Source organism: Colletes gigas, unplaced genomic scaffold (genome assembly GCF_013123115.1).
Source record: "Colletes gigas isolate AHSC1104 unplaced genomic scaffold, ASM1312311v1 Colletes_gigas_Sc00037, whole genome shotgun sequence".
Lineage (NCBI taxonomy): Eukaryota > Metazoa > Arthropoda > Insecta > Hymenoptera > Colletidae > Colletes > Colletes gigas.
The window spans coordinates 1,735,077-1,758,413 of NW_025106666.1; the positions used below are offsets into that span (position 1 = coordinate 1,735,077).

Genomic DNA, 23,337 nt, shown 5'->3' on the forward strand with positions numbered 1-23,337 from the left:
CTCTTTTTTAGCTCCCTTTCATCACATTACAAAAATGGCACTTGTCTGTATTCTACCAAGGCCTCCATTCCTCATTGCTAAACTGTATTCGTTGCCTATGGTGGAGAAGAAGATGAATTCCAATGAAAATCTTCTTAGAATTGGTTTGAAAACCCTGGGTCATCGATCCTGAATCATGAGGTCCTACACAAACGGTCACCGACCGACGAAATATGTTCTTTCACAACTGCCGATCGTCTCACATTCGTGCCCAATAGACGTCGGAAGAAGAAGGTTCAACGAATCTATAGTCAGTATTGAGGGTTCGGTGAATTCCTCTGGAAACTGGTCTGCTGGTTCTGTTGTAACGGTCCCGCCGGGCTCGGTCTGCCTTGGTCACGGTACTGAGGCGGTCCAGGTGGTCCATTGGGCTGTCCAGATGGTCCAGGAGGTGGTCCGGGCACTTTGTTGTAGTTGCCTCGCGTAGATCCTTGGTAACTTCCGTACGCCGAGTCGTCGCTGCGCCTGGAAATATGTCCGTACATGCTTTCAGGTCTTCTGGAGTTGGCGGCACTGTCAGAGGTAGCAGTCAGCGTGCCGTTTTGGTGTTGCGGCTGTTGTTGTTGCTGTTGCTGCTGTTGTTGTTGCGGCGGTGGCTGTGATTGCTGCTGCTGTTGCTGCGGATGGTGATTCTGTCCCGAGGGCTGGACATTTGGTCCCGATTGGGGCGAGTTCTGACCACCCGGAGGAGGGGCAGGTGCGCGTCCGTATATACTAGATCCCGTGGACACGCCGTAGATCCCATTCTCGCGGGTGCTCAGACTCGTCGAGATCCCCCTGATTCCATAGATGCTCTGCGTGCATTGTTGCAGTTGATTTTGCATGTTCTGATTCGTGCTGTTGTGATTCTGCGTGCTCTGAGCCTGCCCGGTTGGCACTGTTTGCTGTTGACTGCTCTCTCTGGAGTTCTGCGACCCTGTTTGGCCGATTCTGATGGGGTACAGGCTCTGAGCGGGCACCAGAGGTCCTGGTTTCGGGATCATCAAACCGTCCCGAGTCCCGGTGGTGGACTTAGCGTACACGCTCTGCGAACGATTCAAATTCGCCCTGGTCAAGGGCGGGGATTTGCAATAGAGCGACTTAGTGCCACCGTAAATCGATTCGACGCGTTCCAGGGCGGACGGTGGTGCGCTGTAGATCGACGCAGATGCCCCGGCTACTGGACGATAAGTGGCGTACGCGCTAGGGAATTTCGGTCCGGACGGTTTGTCCAGATCATCGTACGTATCCTCGTCTGACCTCATCGACGAGTTGTCGCCATCGTCCATGTCGCGCGGATCTTTCGTCCGTCTCGGGCTCAGCACATACTCGTGCAACAGAGCAGCTACCGCGCTTCCGGACAACGGTCCCACCCAGTATACCCAGTGATTATCCCATCGGTTGGTCACGAACGCTGGACCCAGAGCTCGGGCAGGGTTCAGAAATGGACTCTAAAAATAAAACGGACGAAATTAGTTGTTATCAGTGCACGGGTCTCGAACACAATCAAGCCTTACTTAATAGAATCTCATCCATCCCTTTCTAAAAACGAGGAATATAATCACAGATCTCTGGCCACACAATATATTTGTAGTAAAGAATTTTTTTCTCAAAAGTGCGTAGGATTTCGGGGATATGTGTATTCACCAAAAATGATTGTAATTGATCCCCGCAATCGAAAATAATTTCTTCAGAACGATTTGAAATTTTTTAATTTAATTCTTTAATAACTTTTTAACGAAGCCTCAATCAAGAAATTGATATTCTTGATTTTCGTCTTATATGGGAAAAAATCAAAAACAATATCAGTCCCATAGGTTTAGTCGGAAGTCGATCAGCATTAACGAACGAGGACTCTCCTCGGCTCAGGGTACAAGGCGCCTGGCCGTTTAACGCGCATAACCGGTGGTTTCGCGTTCGTTTCTCTTTTTTTCGAGCCGCATTGTACACGTGTTCCGGAGCAGGTGGGATCAGGATCGGTTCTCCTCTCTTTTTTTTCATCAGTCTTACTCTGGCCCCGTCTCTGCGCTCTTTGGCAGCCTCTCTCGGTCTTTCTCATGGGCAACTGCAGGTGCTCTTTAAAGACGCAAACGTGGATCCGATTCGAAAAGAGATCGAGAGACGTTTTGGATGTAGACCGGTTGGGAGAACGAGGGAACTGTACAGGGGGATAAAGGGAATTCGTACTGGAGACAGGGAGGAAGAAAAAAGGTAGCTGCTTTTATAAACGCGCCGATATAATGATTTTTTTCAATGGTCAGTCCATACTATGATTGAACGTGATTCCAAGGAGAAGCAGCTTACCGAAACCAAGGTGGCCGCCGTGTATGCTGCGGCCAACATTCCGGCTGGTTTTGAGGTCATGGAGATTGATAGCGACGGTTTGGTTGATTCCGAGGTAAAATGGGCTAAGACGATCAGCACCGAAAGCGCAAGTTCCACCAAAAGCCTCTCGATGGCGCCCCCGAGGCGACCCGGGGACGTCAGGGTTTGTGTATTGGAAGGAGCAGACACTCTGCGAACAGAAAAAATTGTTAATGTTAAAAAAAGGACCTATTTATTGACAGCTGCCCAATCACTGTCGTCTTAAACTGTTTTATTTAACACTAGATTTACGGAACCTGTCAATTTGATAGATTTCATCTTTTATACTTAAAGTTACGATAGGAATGTATATTCTAATTAATAGAAAAACCGCGATAAAAGTAAAAAGAATTTTCAATGAAAATATGTGCAATCAATGTCCATAAATATAGCGTTAAAATACTTATAAAGTTATACGTTCAAAGAATCTAACATAACCTTACAAGCATAGGACAGTTGTAAGAATTTTAAGTCGATTGAAACAGGTAAAACAACGATTTTTGGATCAAATTGTTTTAGCAAAGTTTCGAATATAATAGATTGAGTTACAATGAAAAGGATTATTGATCGGTTTTCCGATAATCGAGCCTCGCATATGGCATTCGCCGTGACAGCGATATAATATACGATGATTTTCCTATTGAAAGTTACGCCAATAACGATACCAGGCATAAAAGCCCCCTGCGGCAAGTTGATCCCTGTGGTGTAATGTTTATATTAGCCGGTGCATCCTCGAGCCCCTGACACTCGCTGCCACGCCCCTCTCCTTTGGTCGTTTCTTTTGCATAAAACCTCGTTAATTTTCTCGGTTCGTATAATCATACGGGGTCACAGACAGGCGACCTTCCGTTTCGCCAGCATTGTCGGCCACGTTGGGCAGCGATTAAAGGTTAACAATGGTCACTTTGGGATTCGTGGTTTGGAATTTAAACGATTGAAAAATACACAGTATGTCGGAAAAATAATGGAACTTTTCAAATTTAATGAAAACTGCTGAAACAATGTGTAACCTGAAAGCTGTATATTTTCTCTACAAAATAAAAGCATCATTATTGGAATCGATTAACGGATTGTCAAGTTATAACGATTAAAGTGGCAGTACCTTTTGTCACTTCGTCGCAGAAACACGATGGATCAAAGAGCAAATATTAAATTTTGTTTCAAGTTCGGGAAAATTTTCACAGAAACATTTCAATTGATGAAAAAAGTTTATGTTGATGATTGTTTATCCCGTACACGTGTGTTCGAATGGTATAAACGATTCCAGAACGGTCGTGATGCTTTGGAATATGACCCAAAGCCAGGCCGGCCAGAAAAGAAAAATCGCGATGAGTTGGTGGAAAAAGTGCGTGAAATGATTACCTACGATGCGACTTCAAGTGTGAGATGGATGGCAGTGGTATTAAATACGACTAAAGACATGATTCGCGAAATTTTGACAAAGGACTTAAACAAACGGAAAGTCTGTGCTCGATTTGTTCCTCACGCATTAAATGAGGACTAACAGATTGCTCGCGTTGAACATTGCAATGATCTTATTAAAACAGCCAGACGGAATTGCACATTCCTGGAATCGATTGTGACTGGAGACGAGACTTGGTGATTAAACTACGATCCACAAACAAAGCGCCAAAGTGCAACGTGGAAGTCCCCAGACTCTCCGAAATCGAAAAAATTGCGATTCCAGAAGTCACGAGAGAAGACAATGTTGATCTGTTTTTATGATTCTAAAGGTATTATACTTTGGGAATTCGTTCCACAGGGTGAAAATGTCAATGGTGAATATTATCTGGGTGTTATGGAGCGTTTGTGGGAAAAAATCGTTCGAGTGAGGCCCGAATATCGAGCGCCAGGAAGTTCGTGAATTTTTGATGAAAAAACAGGTTTGTGTGCTCCAACATCCTCCGTATTCGTCGGATTTATCTCCATGTGATTATTTCCTATTCCCAAAACTCAAACTGGCCATCAAAGGAACGTTTTATGACAGTGTTACACAAGTCCAAGGCGCGGTGACAAGAGTCATTGAGGCGATTCCGCAAAATGATATAAAAAAATCTATGCTGACACTAGTCAAACGTACCCAGCGGTGTATTGATGCAGAAGGGATGTATTTTGAATAAAAAAAAATAATTTTGGCAAAATAGCTAATTTTCTTTTTTTAATTTAAAAAGTTCCGTTATTTTTCCGACATACTGTGCTGAAGTTATAGTCTGCTGAAATGAACCGCACGCAGGTATAATAACTGGACGCGAAACTTCAAAGCTGTTTTTCTCGAAACTACATTTTTCGGCACTGCGTATGTGATAACAAAATAACTATTCAAGATATCAACATGAAATTTATACAGTATCTTTAGAACTGGTCTCCCTATAGCTTGAACTAGAATAATTGCGATATATGCAATACTTTTTCTTTTATTAACAAAAAAGCAACCGAATATATGAAAATATTCAGTATTTTTTTGTAAAATAGCTGCCATTTTGCCATTTTTTGTTTTTTTGAAAAGATCCTAGTTCATGCTATAACCACACTCATCTATATTAAGAATATCGTTGGTTTTTGGATTTTGGATAACTTGTTCGCAAGATATCACATACGCAGTCGAGCACCGTTCGTAAAAACTGCTGTTTGTTGATCAACAAAAGCAGCGTAATCAATAGATACATATTATGCGTTGCAAAAATTCGTAAATATAGCTAAATATATAATAAATGTATCTACAAAATCAGAAATTAATCGCTCTTTAGTAGCCCGTAAAAAAAATCACAAAAAAACATATTTTTCGTACCTACAAGGTACAATGGCCCCTTAATAGAAGTATTGCTCTTTGTATGTATTAGAATGTAGTAAATATATAATTTTGTCCAAAAACGATAACAATCTCGAGAATCCGAATCCGTCCCTGGTAACAATACGCTGTTACGCTCTCAAATGACATAATCGTCGTTAAGTCCCGAAGAATCGATCCTGACGGACGACAGAACGCCGTTCGCTGAACAATAAAACAGAAAAAGAGAGAATAAAGATGTTGCTTATCACGGTGATGCTTGTAAAAGAAACGTGTGTTCTTTTTCTCTCGTTTTTACCCTCGACGCGACTACGGTTGTTCATGGACGGCTCAGTTAATCCCAATTGTGCGGTCATGATCTGCATTTCTGATTTCATCAATTCGCTCTCTCGCGACGCGCGTTCGCATAAGGCCTCTCGAGGACAGAACGAACGGGACAGGGGGGAAGCTTTCATTTGCATCGATCGTAGACCAAAGGAGGGGGAGAATTTTCGCTGATTGCACGACACTACGATAGGATTTTAGGGGCACACGTAGCGATCGTCCCACGCGAAACGGCTCGTGATCTGTCCAGGAGGGTCGAACTCTGTCCACAGGTGCATCATTGTTAATAGTTTCAGAAGTTGTCCGTCAAACAAATTGAAGGAAAACTGTTCGTAAAATTATTAAGACTGTTCTACTTTAATCAGACCGGTCAATTCTTGGAACTGACTTCGCGGAGTCACGCTTGTCCCGGGCAGGGTCAAGTGTGTTTATGTTTTTAAATCTACGGCGAGATATCGATCCGTCGCCTTATATCTCCTTCTCATTCGCACTCTCTAAAAGAAAGAGTTACGGAATTTCCTGGAAGATTAACCTCCGTCCAGCTTAGACCAGTTTCGGTCCCGAATGTCGACCAGTATGTATTCAAGACACTGTTACTACAGGATTTTTTAACAAGGTCACAGAACTTTTATTTGTCATAGCGAGTTAGATAAAATCCACATTACAACATTGCAAATAATTATTAAAATTCTATCGTTCTTATTGGAAAACCATGTACGTATAAATTGTTATAAACAAAGGTTTACTAACAATCCGAGTAAAGTTTTTTATTGTTGTCGGAATCACTCGCTGTATAAATACTTTTCACACCGTAGAAAATGTTTCGCGAAGTTACGCGACGTCATTTTGTCTTTCAGCGATTCTATTTGTTGCAATTTTCAAGCGTAGCTGGAGCAGCGCAACACGCTTGTCGCATGTTTTTCCGCTTTTGTTTTCCGCGCGGCCGAGACTGCAGAGGGTCGTGCAAAATGGGAATCTGGCCTGCACTCTGCGCGGTAAAAGGCAGATGAAAGAAGAAAGCGTTCGCTTTTCCGGGACGGAAAACGGGAAAAGGTACACAAAAAAAAAAAGAATAAAAAAATAGTACAGAATTCCGTAAACTCTGAAGCGTACCAGAGATTAAAGCCTTTGCCGTAGATCCGTGTCGACGTCGTTCATTGACGGTCGTTGGTTTTGATCGACACAAAATTCCCAGATGAAACTTGGCCTCGGAAGCTGAATATCCGCGGGAAGCTAGAAGGTTCGAGTCACCTTTCTCGGTGTCATCGTCACACGATATTTACTCCTCTCTCACGTACTCGAGGAGCCTTGGTCATCGAAGCGTGAAGCGTTCGATCACCGGAGAGAACGTTTAATTTTGCGTGTGTGCACTTGACTCGAGAGCAAGCCCGCGTGCAACCTGTGCCCCAAATTCGCACGGGGGTACGTGAACCCCACAGAAACAACCCCCAAGAGGCTCGAATGTAACAGGGAATAGGAGGAGGGGAATTCGCGAAGCTTTAAATAAATTTCAATTCGAGGGAGAAGGGGTGTGTATCACTTTCACCAGACCTCTGTCGTGTTTAACGAGCTATTGATACTTCCACCCACCGCCGCCACTTATGTGGGGTGAGCAGTGCGGTGCACCGACCTCCCCAGTCCCGTCCGACGACTTGGCGAACCGGACACCCTCCCCCTCCTCTTCACCCTTGTTCCCGAGCCGGCTCCCCTCTTTTCCAGCAAGGAAAACTGACACATGTGAGGCGCGCCGAGGCGAAGGCAACGAGAGATCCACACGTGATTCCATTATAAAGTCTCGCCCTGTGGGAAAGTTCGGATGCCCACGGATGGCTGTGGTTAAACCCGAAAATTAGGTTTTACGGTCAACCGCCGGGACAAACGATCGATTGTGGGAAGCTTCGCGAGAAGAGTAATGACGCTTGTTCGCGTGTCTGGACTTCTCATGTTCTCGCCGGGGTTATTCCGTGTCAAGTCGAACAGTTTTTATTAGAGATCAAGATTATCACTTCGGATTTTACCGACGTTTAAATATAGTTTTTAGTAACGTTTCAACCTATCTCAGAGGATCTTTTAAAATGTTTAATGTTTCAGTCGCAACGAAGATCTAAGAATACCTAACTAATATTATTCATTAGGTTATGTTTCCTTCTATAGCAACCCGGTAGGTAGCAGTCGGACTTGGGCAAATTTTATTCGACAATAAATCTGCGGATATAGTGAGCAGACCCTAGATCACATTCTGTGGGACTGCCCCCTGATGAAAGAGCAGAGGGAAAGTATGTTAAGAGACCTGAAACACAGCACCTGGAAATCACCTCACCGCATTCAAACATATCTGCAACAACCCAACATTAAGGCGCTCCTTATCATTGATGCGTTCCTACTCCACCATAGACTATCAATATAATCTAGGCATAAGTAGTAAAATAAATACAAATAACCTAAGACTGACTAGGTTAAATAGGTTAATACTTAAGATGTACATACATTCATAAGTGCAATTATAAAAAAAAAAAATGTATAGTCAATGTACCAACCAAAGGGACACATAAGCCTGAGAGGCTTAGCTGTCGTTAATAAAAAAAAAAATTCGACAATAAAGACAAAAAATAACTCGTTAAAGGATATTTTAAACCAAAAATCTTGTTCTATTACTTTGTCGTCACCTTCCATTTTTCTAGGGAGCTCACTAACGAGAAGACAGAATAAGATTGATTTCTGGGTATTTTTCTCGGGGTACCGTGCAGTTTCCTGCGCAACGTCTTACCGTCCATAGAAATCCGTCGCGACAATGCACAGGATTCTTTTAAAGGGTAAGACCGAAAGCAGGTCGGATCAGAATTCTATCCTCTTCGCTGAATGGAAAACGTCTGAAAGAAGAGGGGACAGGAAATGCGTACACCCACGAGGATCCGTTTCTGCGTTGCGACGAACGCGTCGAATTATTCTCTTTATTTTTGTTCCGACTTTAATACTGGTGATGTGCACGTAAGGGGAGGGGGGGAGCTGGCTGACAAATAATCACGAAAAAAACTCGAAACATCTTACTTACATGGAACTTACAAAATTCTTAAAATAGATCAAAAGTAGATATTCAAACTTGGAGCGATATAGATCAGAAAATAGATTTTCTTTGGACAATGAAAGGGGGGCTCAGCTCTTGTAGTCCCCTTCCCTTTATACCCAGCGCTGTGTACAGGGTGTTTGGCTACTAATGGTAATCTTTTAAAAGGGTGATTTTATAGGCAAAAATAAGGCACGGAAGTTGAATTATTAAAGAATATAGAAAGTTAACATTGATATGTTTCCAGATTCGAATACACTTTCTTCCACAGATAGGAATATACCTACAAACCAAACAATGGCAAGGTTATAAACGTTGGAAAATCTCTAATAGCTTTTAAATCCTTCGAGAAAATATCGGAAATATCAAGAATCGCCATAATTTCCACGGCTTGTTTCTTTTCCTCGACGTCTACATACAGTTAGGAACAAAAGTATTGGCACACCTGACTCTTCATTATAGAAACGCATATAAATCAAAGAAAAAACACAGAGTTAGGTTAATTCTTTTTAGTAATTACAACTATTAGGTTTATAGTTTGAGAATATTATAAATTTATTTATACTAATTTATTACAAAATAAAAAAGAATAATAAAATGCACATTAATGGCAGTTTTGAATGGAACAAAAGTATTGGCACGCTTACAAATAGATGGTATATTATTATGTATTTTATATAATTTAATATTTCGTGTGTAATCCCTTATTGTTTATAATGGCTTTCAATCTATTTGGCATGGAATGCACTAGTTTTTTTGTAATTTCGGGACTTATTTTATTCCATTCTGTCATCAATATTTCTTTCAATCGTTGTCTATTTGTTATATTATGTTTTTTAATACATTTTCCTAAATGAGCCCAGAGATGTTCGATCGGATTTAAATCTGGGGATTGCGGTGGGGTTGGTAAGGAATGTGGGGTATTAAAAACTATCCATTGCCGTACCAAATAAGCGGTATGCTTGGGGTCATTGTCCTGTTGAAAGACATATTGTCTCCCAAGATTTAATTTTTCCACGCTTTTTTTTAGATTATTTTTTAAGATATCTAAATAGACATATTTGTCCATTATATTATCAATAAAAACAAGCTCACCGACTCCACTTGAGCTCATGCAACCCCAGACCATCACTCCACCACCCCCGTGTTTAACAGTGTTCTGAATGTTCTTTGGGTCTAGTTCGGTATTAGATTGTCTCCAAACTAAAGTGCGTCCATCATTTTGAAAAATATTAAATTTAGACTCATCAGAAAAGAGCACTGTATCCCAAAACTCGTTTTCTTTATTAATGTAATCATTTGCAAACTTTAATCTTTTTTCTTGATTAATTTTACTTATAGTAGGCTTTCGTCTAGCAACTCGCGATCGGTATCCTACCTTGTTTAATATTCGTCGAATAGTTATTTTATGTACTTCTTTATTAAAACTTTCGTTTATATTTGCCGCTATTTCTGACGCAGAACTAGATGGTTTTCCTTTTACAATATTAATAATTTTTCTCTTTTCTCGTGCACTCAATTTTTCAGGTCGACCACATCGCGGAGCACTTACAAAATGTTCTGTGTTAGAAAACCGTTTAATAATACTTCTAATTGTAAAACGACTTCTATTAACTATATTTCCTATAGACGAGTATGAATGCCCCTCATTAAACAAATGTAAAATAATTTTTCGCTCAGCAACAGTCGTTTCTTTGCCTTTGCGCTCCATTTTGCACGTTTTCACGTTAGATTTTGTAAACAATTGAATAACGAGAAAACAAATAAATGCTATCGAAATCAGGGGGTTTCCCGAGAAGGAACAATGTACCAACCTTATAAAAATTTCATTCTAGATCCTAGACAAAAGCATTTTATTTCAATGTGCCAATACTTTTGTTTCATTGAAAACTGCCATTAATGTGCATTTTATCATTCTTTTTTGTTTTGCAATTAATTAGTATAAATATATTTGTAATATTCTCAAACTATAAACTTAATAGTTATAATTGATAAAAAGAGTTAATCTAATCCTGTGTTTTTTCTTTGATTTATATGCGTTTCTATAATAAAGAGTCAGGTGTGCCAATACTTTTGTTCCTAACTGTATGTCATTCCAGCCAAACGTATTCGTAGCGGATCGACGTCTTCGAAGACGGAAAACATCTGCCTCCATCGCGAGCCCTTCGATCCTGCCCGAAAGAGAATCATTTTTATGGGGTCCCAAAGCTTCTTTGTGACTGCGACTTACGCTACGATGCTCGAAAGGACCGCCGAGGATTCCTTTTGTGCAACATGTGGCTGGCACGTGTTTCCCCGTAGAAAGGCACGACGCACGATTTATATAGGATCTATACAGAGAAGGATCCGCAACGATCTTCGACCAGCTGCCCGGAGTTTCTTCCTTCGCCTAACAGGTCAATAGGATTCTTTCATCCTAGAATCGCCACTACGTATCCGTGAATAATCGTTATGGGTTCAGAACGTATATACGCATCAAAAATTTTGCTTATTGTTCGACACGAGTGCCGTCGTTCTATTTAGAATTCACCATGTGTTCGAAGTTTTTAAGGTTATGATGATTCAAATCTTTTCGAACATGATTCGAAGCTTCGATCTCTTGAAAGTCTTGAGTTTTAAAAGTCTTGAATATCTTGAGTTTTTAAGGCCTTGATTCCTGTTATTGCTTTAAATAAAACATAGTAAATAAGAGGTCGCTAATTGGTTAGTAATAGGGCCACTTATGCCGATCGAAGCATGTAGATCGAAGAAAGTAGATCGAGAATAAATGTTGTAGGAATTCGATGTGTTAATATTTGTATCAAATTCTTGAACGTTGAGTATAAGCGAAGAAAATAGCGAACTGGTTAAAGCTGCATCCTTCACCTATCCACGTCAGGAAGCTAATTCCGTCCGGCGCTAACAGCCGTGCTACGCGTGCATCTAATCGTACACCCTGCGATCAAGGAACGGGAAGATTCTCGAGACCGAACACGTGGTTGCGACCATCTGTTGGCATCCTGCTTCGTCCGACCCAACCTAAATCGGCCCTTTTCGGACCAGAGGTTCCTTTCTTCTGCGCCGAACACCAACGGTGTTCGACCATCGATTCTTCTGTATCCTTCTTCTTTTTATTAAAGAACGCCAATAACGATCGAGCGATGCATATGGCTGGACTCAAAAATCCAAAAACGCACAACGAAGGGTAATATATTAGGTGACCCCGTATCTGCCAGCTCGAGCGATGTTTTTTGTTATAAATCATATTAAGATTGAATAATTAGTCAGAGCTTCGACGCATCTGTAACGTAGAAACCAGGCTACAAACGGTTCTAAAAGAAATATTATAAACAGATTGGAACACTTCGTCATGTTTCTCACGAGATTCTATGCCAGTAAAGTGCCGGTTTGAGGCTGGTTTACACAACTTTTTCCATCGAGTGGTCACGAAGTGTGCACGGCGGAGGCGTAAATTTTCCCAGCGCCGTAACAAGCTCAAATATTTAGTTTAAAACGACCAAACTCCCTCGAGCCAGAGCTTCAAGAAGCGACTGAGAAAGACGGGGACGGAACGCAACAACAGCCCCCCTCCATATGTTCTTCGCTTTTTTTGTCCCTGGTGACAGTTTATTTTTACCGACGCGAAGAGGTGTGCGCGACTCGGCCCACTAGATGCCGCAGAATATCGCATTCGATATTTCCCGAACGCCTGAAATAACGTTACGAAGGAGGATGGGGAGTCGAAGAGGACCCCGGCGAACGGCTGAAGCTGTAAAAGCGGGAATCGCGATGCTCGGCTGCTTTTGTGCGGACGACGGTAAAAGGTACTCCCAAGAGCAGGTAAAACATTCCACCGAAAACGGTTCTACCCGACCCACCTGGCTTTCACGTTGCATTTTCGACTGAATAACAGTTTCTCTCCGCTCGCATCGGTATATATTTGAGGTTATGTTCGAAAACAGCCTTCGATCGTACGAGCATCCTAAGCGAAACTAGTAGAACAAAACTTTTTTATGAAAAGAAGAGCTAAAATTATATTTACATTCTGTTCCAGAAAATATTAGGAGATCCTGCCAAAACCGTGTTTAGACGGAACATCTTTGAAGAAAATTCGTAGAGACGACCTATGGTCCTCGGTCCATTCATAACGGTTCTCGAAATCCCGGCTTAAGGATCCAATATCGAGGAGCTTTCCGAGAAAGCTTGGGTTATTGCGTATCGACTACGAACATCTCCCTCTGCCCAACTGTAATATTTCTTACTTCGAACGAAGAACGTTGATCGTCGTAATTTCAAGCTCAATATTTTATCGACGTATGATGTCAAAATATTATTCAAAATTTCATTTATTGTATAAATTTCTTGTGTCCGGAGGGGTGAAATTCACAGAAAGAAAGACGTCCAACGCGTGTCCTAAAAGTTTCGATATAATCTGAGACTCTCCTTGTTGGATCTCGGGGCAGAAGAGTCTGCGTCACGGGCGGTTCCGAGGGCAGGAAACGCGCGGCGGTGGCTGCTCCTTCGCTGGACATCCGGCCCGCCACGCGCACCGCGTGTGTCTTGTCGACGTCACAACACACCTGCTTCCTCACAGCTGTTTCCTCGGTCCGTGGTGGCAAACTCCCCTTGACAAATAAGTTTATACCACAGCGTCGTTATCCCCTGGACTAATGTTATTTCGTCGTGGAATCTCGGCCGGCCTCAACGCTCCGTGATCTTTTGCTTCAATTTCGCGAACGATGGAAAAAGGTGGGCGCGTCCGTTGGCTACGTCCAGACGCGTAATTTTAGAGCCGGAGATACCGATCTTATAGACGCGACCATATACTTACGGACACTTGAAGAATTCAAGTTTTATATGCGGCATTGAAAATAGTAGTTAATCGGAAATTTCTTGTATACGTAGTAAGTGTGAACCCCTCGCTTTAGATAATAGTAGAACTCTTACGTATTTTCGTATGGTATTCAAATTTTAAAATTTTCATTATTTAATGTAGTATTTTCAGCAGACCTGTACCTAACCTTCAATTAGTGACGTGTATATACATGTATTATGTCCGATAAAGTGTCTTTCGTTTCGTGTCGTGACATCGTTAAGACCTTCGGGTGAAGTGTAATGGGGAAATCTTGTAGCCACAGTAAATTCTTTACGGATAGTTACACTCTCGCGGTTTCTGATCCTTCCATAATCTCCCACCCCCCTCTCGCCGTTCTGGCGTGGGTTCGTTTTACGATTTATCGGCTCGGTTCTTTTCCCTTTTTCCCTTTCTTTTTTTCTTTATTTATATTCCGGGGAATAGGCCGAAGTGTCGCTATGGGAGCAACGAAACCCTCGGGGGTGAGATGCAAGGATATACGTGTTTTACAAACGCCACTGTTGCCTGACCTAGTCGCAACAGATGCAAGAATACGCCGACAGAGCTTTCTCCCTTTCTCTACCGTCGGACGCTCGGTCTGTCCTTTTGCTTCCGCGGCGTAGTTTTTTCTTTATGGGGAAAGGGGGGCAAAGTCCCCAGAGACGTTCCTGGAAGGGATGACGAACTCGGTCTGGTTAACTAGAGTATTGTTCGATTATTATTTCGGTACATATCGCGCACTTGTTGTCTCTTTGTGCGGTCATATGGTGGCTCGAGGGTGATTTCACCCTGGCGATGACGGATCTGTCACTGGTAGATGCCTCAACGATATCCAACTTGGATTTGTTTAACGTTTCGCGTGCCAGGAGCGAGGCTCAGCAAATAATATCGACGTTAAACCCCGTTTTTGAGAATAAAGAGAGGGCGAAAGAAAATTATTATTGGATTAAGACACAAATACTGTAAACATTTGTTTCTATTAATATTCGTTTGGTGACATTCCAAACCTAACCCCCAACATCAAAAAAATGACGTGCCTTGTTTTCTAAAATTTCTTATCACTTTGATTGAAGTATATAAACGATTAATTTTATAAAATGCATTTCTTGTTCTTCTATTCTAAACAGTATTATTAAATTTAAATTTTTCGTCGAAACAATAATCGCCACACGCCGCGTCGATCTTTTCTTTTTAGGTTAAGCTCTGCTTTCGCTAGGGAAAACGTCGTAACTCTTCCAAACGGTAATGGACGGATAATGACGTTTCGGGGTGCAGGGTTCCTGCTTTTTTCTGACTCGAGAATATCGATGAAATTGTTTGGGGGAACAGTCGATCCGTTATAGGGGCGTTATTTCATTCTACGACCCCTGTATAATATTTGGGGAGGAGGGGTACAGGAGCTTCGATACAACCTGCGCGAACCTGTGACCTCGGACAGGTTGAATAATTCGAAAGCAACATTTTAAAAACAGTGACGGCATATCTAGACTCTTTCAAAGGCGAAATTATGAAAATTAATCCGGTTAATTTTTAAATTAATCCAAATACGGTCATGAGAGTGAAAAAAATTAAGACACAGCTATTAACTTTTAAGGAAGAACATCTAAAGTGGCGAATGTACATTTTGCCCATGACAAAATTGTCAACAAAGCGTTTGAACATTTTGAGATGCATCAAGAACAAAATTTCGTGTTTTAACGACAGAAGGTGGATTCGTGCAAGAAAGAAAGTGTGTTTTTGGACAGTAAATTTCTAAAAAAGAAAAAGAAAAATCTGAACGTCAAAGGGTTAAACGTCGTTGAATAAAATGTTACTTTAGCGTTTGTAGAAATGAGGCCCCTCGAAAGGCAAACCTAACCTCTGCTCGATTACGTGCTTGGTTGCATTGTTTCAATTTCTGGATATTCCTAACCTTCGAGATACTATCTGGTCGAACCGTTCCAGTTGAATCGGGACGTCGCAGACGATAATTTCGTGGCGAGCAAGTGGCGGGCAAAAGCGAGACAAGGAGGAAACAAGAAGAGCGAGCAACGCCGAAGAGGAGACGATAGGAGAAAGGGAGGACAATGATCCTCGGAAACGCAGGGAAACATCTGCTCGGCTCCGGATCACGGCATGTCCTCCTTCAATGAACCGATCGCGTCGTGAAACTTGTCCCACCTCATAGGTGGCGTGCATAGGTATTCATTATCTTCGTCTTCGCTTCGCTCGTACGGTCCTTTCCCCGCCTCTCCCACCGCGCGATCTTTTTTGGTCCACGAAACATCTGCGGCAGCTGCGAGGCGGTGGCCTGTCGCAGGAATCGAGGAACGAGGCAGGTGCTCACCTTCGAAGAAGCTTCTCTCTTCCTCCCCTCCCCCGCCCCTACCAATTACGCGTGCCTTTTTCTGCCGTCTCTCCCACTCTTCTCACAGATTTCTTCGTTCCTCCCGTCCAACCTCTCCCCTCTCGTCTCTTCTTGCCGGCTACACGCGCATTCGACCGCTGGTCTTTTGGACGCTCTGGCCTCTCTTTCGCCTTCATTGATAGGTGGGTACCCGTTGAACGGGCAGGAACAATTAAACGGTCTAATTTAACCCATTTGGCCGATTCATATAATCCGTTGTCGAACACGGAACAGTTCAGTTCGAATAAAAAATAAATATAAAAATTATAAACTGTCCATTATGAATAGTTCCGTGTTTCTGGCGAACTATCGCGGAAGCTTTTATTTGCCCGGCTATTTTTTACGCCCTGTACATTGCTACCAACTTCGTAGATACATTATGTTTCGAGGTTAGACGTAAAGCTGCCCGAACTTTCGAATGAATCCAAGTTATCGACCGCCGGTGTCGTTTATTTTCGCGGGAATCGTACTTTATAAATCGCGTGTGCCTGCTGGCAACGACACGCATCGCCTCCTACTTTCGTCGATATTAGCGTCTCTATTATTAATTCATAAAGCTCCTATGGTCCATAATTCCTGGTGAACCGAGTTCCTGGTCCGATCATCGTGCACGATACGTGAGATACGGTGAAGAAGCGCTCTCGAGAATCGCCCGCGGCTGCGTGGAACTCTCGTGCACGTGCCTCGATTTCGCCCGTGGCTAAAAGATCGCCACGGTGGCGAGAGAAAAATGAAAAAAAGAAGGGAACGACCGACGACTCCCCGAGTACCATCACCCGTATCAATACATCCGTATCTCGAGTAGGGACGTTGAATTTTTGAAGGTATCGATTATTGCTTCCAATCGGAAAACAATATTTTTTTATTGGATAGATTGTTCTCGACAGTTTGCACGTAATAGTATTGGAAACTTGCGAGAACATTGGAGAAACTGCGAAAAAAGCTTTAAGAACCACGCGTCCTTCTTGGATTCCATTATCTGACAGCTGCCTTCTCGGGACGCCTATCTTCCTTTTCTCTCCGTATCGAACGTCTTCCGTGTACCGAAGGACCGTGTTCTATGTACGGACTGCCTTTTTCCCCCCATCAAGAGTCCGTTTTAACGTAACACGAAGTTACGACTTTTAATGACGTCGCATTGTCGTCGTCAAAAATTAACAACTTAACTCTTTAGGCCACGCTGGGATTAAAAGTGTTCCACCTTTTTGATGCACCGTAATGCATGGTGGGACATTTTTAGTCCCACCTCGAAGTACTGCAATAGCTGCATGCGCATAGGTTTATATTTCGTCTTATTTAGGTAAAGCACTTGGTAATACCTTCAACAAATGTTACAAATGTATTCACTTGTGTTGGCAACATTCAACATGCCAATACAGGTTCATCAATTGTTGCAAGCGGAAGGTTTATTGCGACAATCTTTTTTTATGTTTTTACATTATGTGATACCTTTATTAATAAAAATATACCAATTTCGTTTAATTTAAAATGCAATAAAATTTCTATGCAACATGGGTCTATTTTATTATCTGAAATCCTGTGCCGCAAAGAGTTAAACAATATATTTCTGAACAACAAAACCACTTTTCCCCGATAAAAATGTTTCAATAAAGCCAAACACGTATGTATAAATTTGTATAACCTGCACGCGTGATTTTCAGTGTTGGGTTCGAAACGTTGAAAAAGTTAACCGTGGATCGCTGTATAACAGTTTTTAAAGAAAATCACTTACCCGTAGAGCATCGCAGCGCCAGCTATGCCGCCTCCGCATTGTGCAGCGATGTACAGAGCAGCACGAAGCAGCGAGATCCGTCGACACAAAGCGAAAGACACCGAGACAGCTGGATTCACGTGGCCACCTGCGTGTCGAGCATTTTATCATTTTATTATGAGTTTACCAATCTGTACACCCGACGCATAAAAGCAACAACAATTACAGAATATTCTCTCGACTCGACAGTATAGCAGAACCCACGAATTTCGTTCATTGCATTGTTTTTAGAAGATTTAAAACGAACCACGCCATCGGTGACTCACACTGGAACGTTAAGCCATTTGATATTTAGGTTATGTGTAACTAGAACTAGCGATGGGATTTGGAACGCTTCGAATCTATATATTGGCGAAAAAATCGAATTATGTACTTCGAATCCGATTCAAAGCCTCAAGTCGTGATCGTCTTTGGAAGTTTTCATCCGTAAGTTCAATCAGCCTTATTTTCGTGCAGTGGTCGAAGAAAGCATGTTATCCACCTCGCACGTGTTCATTTACCGACTTGTTACTCACAGAATCGATGTTCGCGGTTTAGGTTTCTTTACAGAATTTATCACACCGTTTTTATATTTTCTGGATCACCAGCTTCTTTCAAGAATTCGTTACAAAAATTAGCACCTAATACAGATCTCACTACATTTGTTTAAATGTATGTATTATTATTCGTTTTATTGTGTTTTGATTTTCACATTTACTCTTTAGTTACTTACTTTGAAGTACAAATTAATAAATTCACTATCTTTATATAACATTTCTTTCTTCTTTTGACCTCTAGATTAAGTTCTTATAGTTTGGCGAAGAAATCACGGGACACTCTATATATATATACAGACTTGTAAAACAAAGGCATTTAACAATAATAATAATGTAGCTCTTTAAACATCTCGAGTTGAGGCCACAGCAGGGTTGATGTCGCCATCCAGGCGTTAAAGTCGGAGGGCACATTCTTGTTACAGATCATAATCGGTCTGTACAGGGTGATTCAAGAAACTGGGTCGGGCTGTAGCTCCAAACAAGGATAAAGAATATTGTATGAAATAAATATTGTACGTAGTAACGTGGACTACTATTTAAAAAAATTAACGTGACCTTTAAATACCCTCCACTACTCTACCTACAAAAACCTTTTACACTAAACAATGTCCCTCCCTTTATATCAAGCAACTTTTATACCAACGATTTTCAGTTAAATGAACCACACTGTATATGAAAGCGATGAAAAACACAATGTTCGACTTCCAAATAATACTAGAAATGATGTTCGATGTTAAACACTAATTATGAAACAGGGTGCTATTAATATTAAAGAGTAGAGAGATTGGAAATACTAGAAATTTTCTCACGTTTTGCTTTTGGAACGAAAAGTTAAAAAACTACACGACCAAAAACTTTTGCACGTTACGGTGTCTCAGTTTCTGGAATGGCCCTGTAAGTAGACTCAGACGCGCGGCTCCATTCGTTAATTAAGCGTATTCGTCGGGAGGGAAGGAATAAATGCGATCGTGTTTCGCGTGGACTGCAACAAAACGTTAAGAGACTACGCGGGCGGGTATAATGTACACCAAGTATACTTGCCACACGTTCCGATAAACCCGCCGCGCGCTATATTTCCATCGACCGCTATAATCGGTTAACGAGCCAATCGAGAGAGACCATGAGGGCCGCCTGTAAACGACGCGGCAGAGATCTCTAACGATTTTCTTATCCAAATAGTCGTTTAAAAACCATCGTCGATTGTACATTTTTTCGTTCAAAAACGTTCCAACATCTCAAACAGGAGTCATAAACGTGATAATTCTGGTAATCGAGGTTCTACCGTACTCGTGACTGCATTTAATTTAACCCCTCTAGCGATAGATTGGAATTTCGATTATTCAGAACATTTTTCGTGACTCTTAAATTTTGCGGATTGGTCTCACAGTCCTGACTACTTAAAGACACATACGTTTCCTAGTATAGGGAACGAGATACGCAATTTTATTTATTAAACAATCGTATCCGAACAAAACGAGGGCTCGGGCGTGACATCTGTGCTATAGATTCCTTAGCAAAGGATACTTACCGCTAATATGACCGAAGATCATCGAGATCGCGGCGATCGCGAATCCGGATGCAACCGCGGTGGCCAGGACGCAGAGTCCGCTTCCGGAGACCACAGAAGACGCGGCCGCGCCGGACACGACGAAGCTGAAGAGGAAGGTGGCGAAACACTCGACGGCCACCGCTCTCCAAAGTTCCAGACTGCGAGCCTCGATCGACATAGGCGCCTTTCTCTCAGTCAGCTCGGCATTGTTCTCCTTTAGCGCGGAGATCCTCGTCAGGAGGGTCACGATGTGAGCATCCAGCTCGCGCGATAGCGACTCCGTGGTCATTCTTCGACAATTTAGCCTGAACGAAGCTCGATAGAGAAATTCGGTTTGCCGCGTGCGTTGTCGTCGTTCTCTTTTATCTTTTTATTTTTCAACTGCCGTTCAAAGCATATTTTTTCAACCGTATCACTGTCGGAGTGCACCTCGAAACCGTACAAAGTCTCCTCGTCACTGGTTTGTAAACCGCACACTTCCACGGACGTTCGAATAGTTCGCGAGGCGAATCGCGCGATGGTCGACGCGAGAGCGTGGAACACGAGATTCGTCGTGTCGCAAAGGGAGTAAGACGCAGCAGGGCCGATGTTGCCAGAATGGCAACGCGCTCTCGAGTGACAAGCCGATCCTCGGACGAAACAAGTGGGCCCCGGACTCCGGCGACCGCCTGCACCACTGCGCCGCCCCCACCCTTCGACCTCCATCGGTGACCGGTGCATCTGTGCCTGCAGCTTGAGGAACACGAGCGCCGACTGTGAGCCGGGGATGTGGTTACTCCCCCACCCCTACGACCCCAAACAAAGAGACTGCCAAGGGAGGACTTTCTATCCATGGCGAAATCGACAGGTAGCACATATTATTTTGTTAATTGTTAATTAAATGAATTTCAAGGTTATGTTATAGCAGGTACAGTCAGCCCCATAAGTATTCATGGCCTCACTACTTATAAAAAAATTTATCCAAACCACGTGTTGCTTTCAAGATTTTATGCTAAGGTCAAGGTCATCGGAGCTACAACCTACCAAATTCGATGGCTCTTATTGGTAGAAATCCTTTTCATTCCCATCGCTGCCTTCAAGAACAAAAACAGAATTATTCTCAAAACGTTATCGTCGCATCTCGTATGCAAAAGTTAGGCGTATTGAACATTTACACGAATTGTGATTGAAGTAATTACGTTTATCGCAGGATGTCTGTCTTATTCCCACGAGCTCAGACTATTTCAGTTCCCACAAAAAAGGGATGTACGCACGACGGGACACGGACAACGAGCATAATAGCGTCCATTTAAATCAACATGGCGCGAACGTCGAACAAGCACGGATGGTGCTGAAAATCGCGTTCAACTTTGCCTTTCCTCTTAACTCCGCGTTTTTCAAAGTAACGAAATGAAATTAATTTCTGCTTAATGATCGTTATCGGAAAAATGTTAAGAAATAACTGTTATCGTGGACGTACTTTCCAAGAGACTTTTCTAATTTCATAGGCACCATCGCAACTCTCGTTTACCTTTGTTCTGAGAAGTCGACCCCGCTGTGTCATGCGTGACGATTCCAAAAGAGGATAATGCAACAGCCCGATGTAATTAAACACCGTCGGCTCTTTACTGGGACTGTACGCGCATGTAAGTAAAGTCGAGCGGGGAATGGGTAATAAATCCACCAATTGCTGTAAATTGGAGAACTCGCACGAGGGAGGACCGACGGATAAAAAAGCTTTTACTTTGTCCTCTTACTGGCCAGCCTGGAGAAGTTCATCGGATCACGCGCTGCAAAGCGGGTGGTTGTCTCTATTAGCGCACCATTAAGCGAACATGCTCGCTCATGGACTAAATATTAAATAACGCAACTTAAAATTCAACTGGACAAAATTAATATTAATTTTTCGAACCTTTTATTCAGGTCCAAACATTTATTCAAAATCAAAGTATCATATTTTATAGAGTTGTAATCGAAATAAAGATTGGTGAGATTCTCCCGATGAAAATGAATCCAAACATGGCATGTTCCAGTTTATATCTATTTTCGGATATTCAAAGTCATTAGTAGAAAATCTCGTCCGATTTATATGGTGTTTGGTATCATTTTTATCAGGAAAGTCTCACCAATCCATCGATACTATTATTTTAAAGGTGAAATGAAAAATGTAGGAATTTTTATTTTTATGATTGAATGATTCATCGCAGTACATGGCGGTGTTCCTTTGAAGTACTTGAACTTAATCATCGTTGTTCGACAGTTTATTTCTTTTTCACTTACTCTCACTATACCTATTCCCCTTCCTTATCGAGTGACTCAATCTCGAAACGATTCCTGGAGTAAAACCACTACACTACCTTGCTTCGCGAGATATTCAACACTAACCACCGATTTGCTTAAATTTAAACGAACATTACTATACGTACATAGCCGACAAAATAAGACTTTGTAATAGGCTTTGAATATATGTTTTCATACACAATCTAAGTAATTTCAACAAGTAAACGCAAATAAAAGTAAAATGCATTTTTCTAACCTTTAAAATTTTCCTAACCCAGATCTAACCTCGTAAAACTTTGGTTCCTTATCGTTGGACCACAATATTAAGTCTACAATATTTTCATCAACTGTAATATAATATTTTCGTGAAAATGGTATCAAAATTTACTAGTGTACAAAGTTTGAGTTAAATCGATGGCTCAAAAATCTTGCACTCTCCCTGTTAGTAGTATTATTATCCTTATTAACATCACGGTTCTGAAATAAAATCTGCGTGGGTCCAAATGGACCCGGCGTCCGCTGAGCGAAGATTAAACATGTCTTCCTCTTTAAGTGGTAATCTAGAGTTAAAGCCAATTTCTTGTACATAACCTACATAAAGACGAATAGTGGCTGGAGGCGATCGTAATCGAAAGAAGGATTATTCAGCAGCGAAAGCGAAGTACAGTATCATTGATTATCGCGTTATTCACGATCCGACACGCAATCAATTTCGACGATTCTCGATAACCAGTTTGTTCTTAATTTATAACGAGTTTTAAATGCACCAGCGTTTGAAACTCATATCGATACAGTTGATCAACAATAAAAAACATTTCGTCGAAACGGATACAAAATAAATAAAAATGATAAATTTAACTCCCATGCCAAGAGACGAAAAATTCCAACGATACGATTGCGATGAACATCACTGATCTAATCTTTGTCAAGTAAAATCATTCTGAGATAAGCGTGGCCATCGCACGAGTAATCTATTACAAAATATATAAGGTGTACAAACTGTTACCATGTACGATTTATTCTTGCTCACAAAATCTAAACCTACATACATTATAACAATTTTCAAGAGCTGATTTACAGATATTTACGATCATAGGAAAAGCGATGATTTTATTTATTAATTAATGCTATCCGAATAGTTTTCTCAATGATTGAAGATACTCACGATAAAGAGAACACCCTATAGATCGCGTTCCACGATCGTTTCAGCAAGTATTTATTAGCGCGTGGGCGACCGATCACAGCGCGTATTTGCACGCGAGTGTAACATTACCGTTCAGTGGTCGCCGGACGCTAGACCGGGCAACATTTCTCTCGTAAACAATTTTTACGAACTGATCCATCCTTCGTGCAGTGAACCCGATCTCGATCGCTACAAGCACGCTCGTACGCTCGCCTAAAATGCTGCGAGTGATTCCTTGCAATACACGGAAACGAAATCGAC

At 41.9% G+C, this 23,337-nt stretch overlaps 1 protein-coding gene across 1 annotated transcript; it reads right to left on the reverse strand.

Annotated features, from left to right (window-relative positions):
* Window positions 1-290: 290 nt before the first annotated feature.
* On the reverse strand, window positions 291-19,923 carry LOC122402490 (neurogenic protein big brain). The gene is made up of 4 exons (XM_043405313.1): window positions 19,614-19,923; window positions 17,511-17,637; window positions 2,323-2,533; window positions 291-1,469 (listed from the first exon to the last, which is right to left on the reverse strand). The coding sequence occupies exons 1-4, from the start codon at window positions 19,921-19,923 to the stop codon at window positions 291-293; spliced, it is 1,827 nt and encodes a 608-aa protein (XP_043261248.1).
* Between the last annotated feature and the right edge of the window lie 3,414 nt (window positions 19,924-23,337).

Coding starts and splice junctions, on each gene's coding strand:
- LOC122402490 (XM_043405313.1), bottom strand. CDS start 19,923: ATGACCACGGAGTCGCTATCGCGCGAGCTGGATGCTCACATCGTGACC. Junction 17,638..19,613: donor GATCTTCGGTCATATTAGCG/GTAAGTATCCTT, acceptor CTCGACACGCAG/GTGGCCACGTGAATCCAGCT. Junction 2,534..17,510: donor GGCGCTGCGATGCTCTACGG/GTAAGTGATTTT, acceptor TTCTGTTCGCAG/AGTGTCTGCTCCTTCCAATA.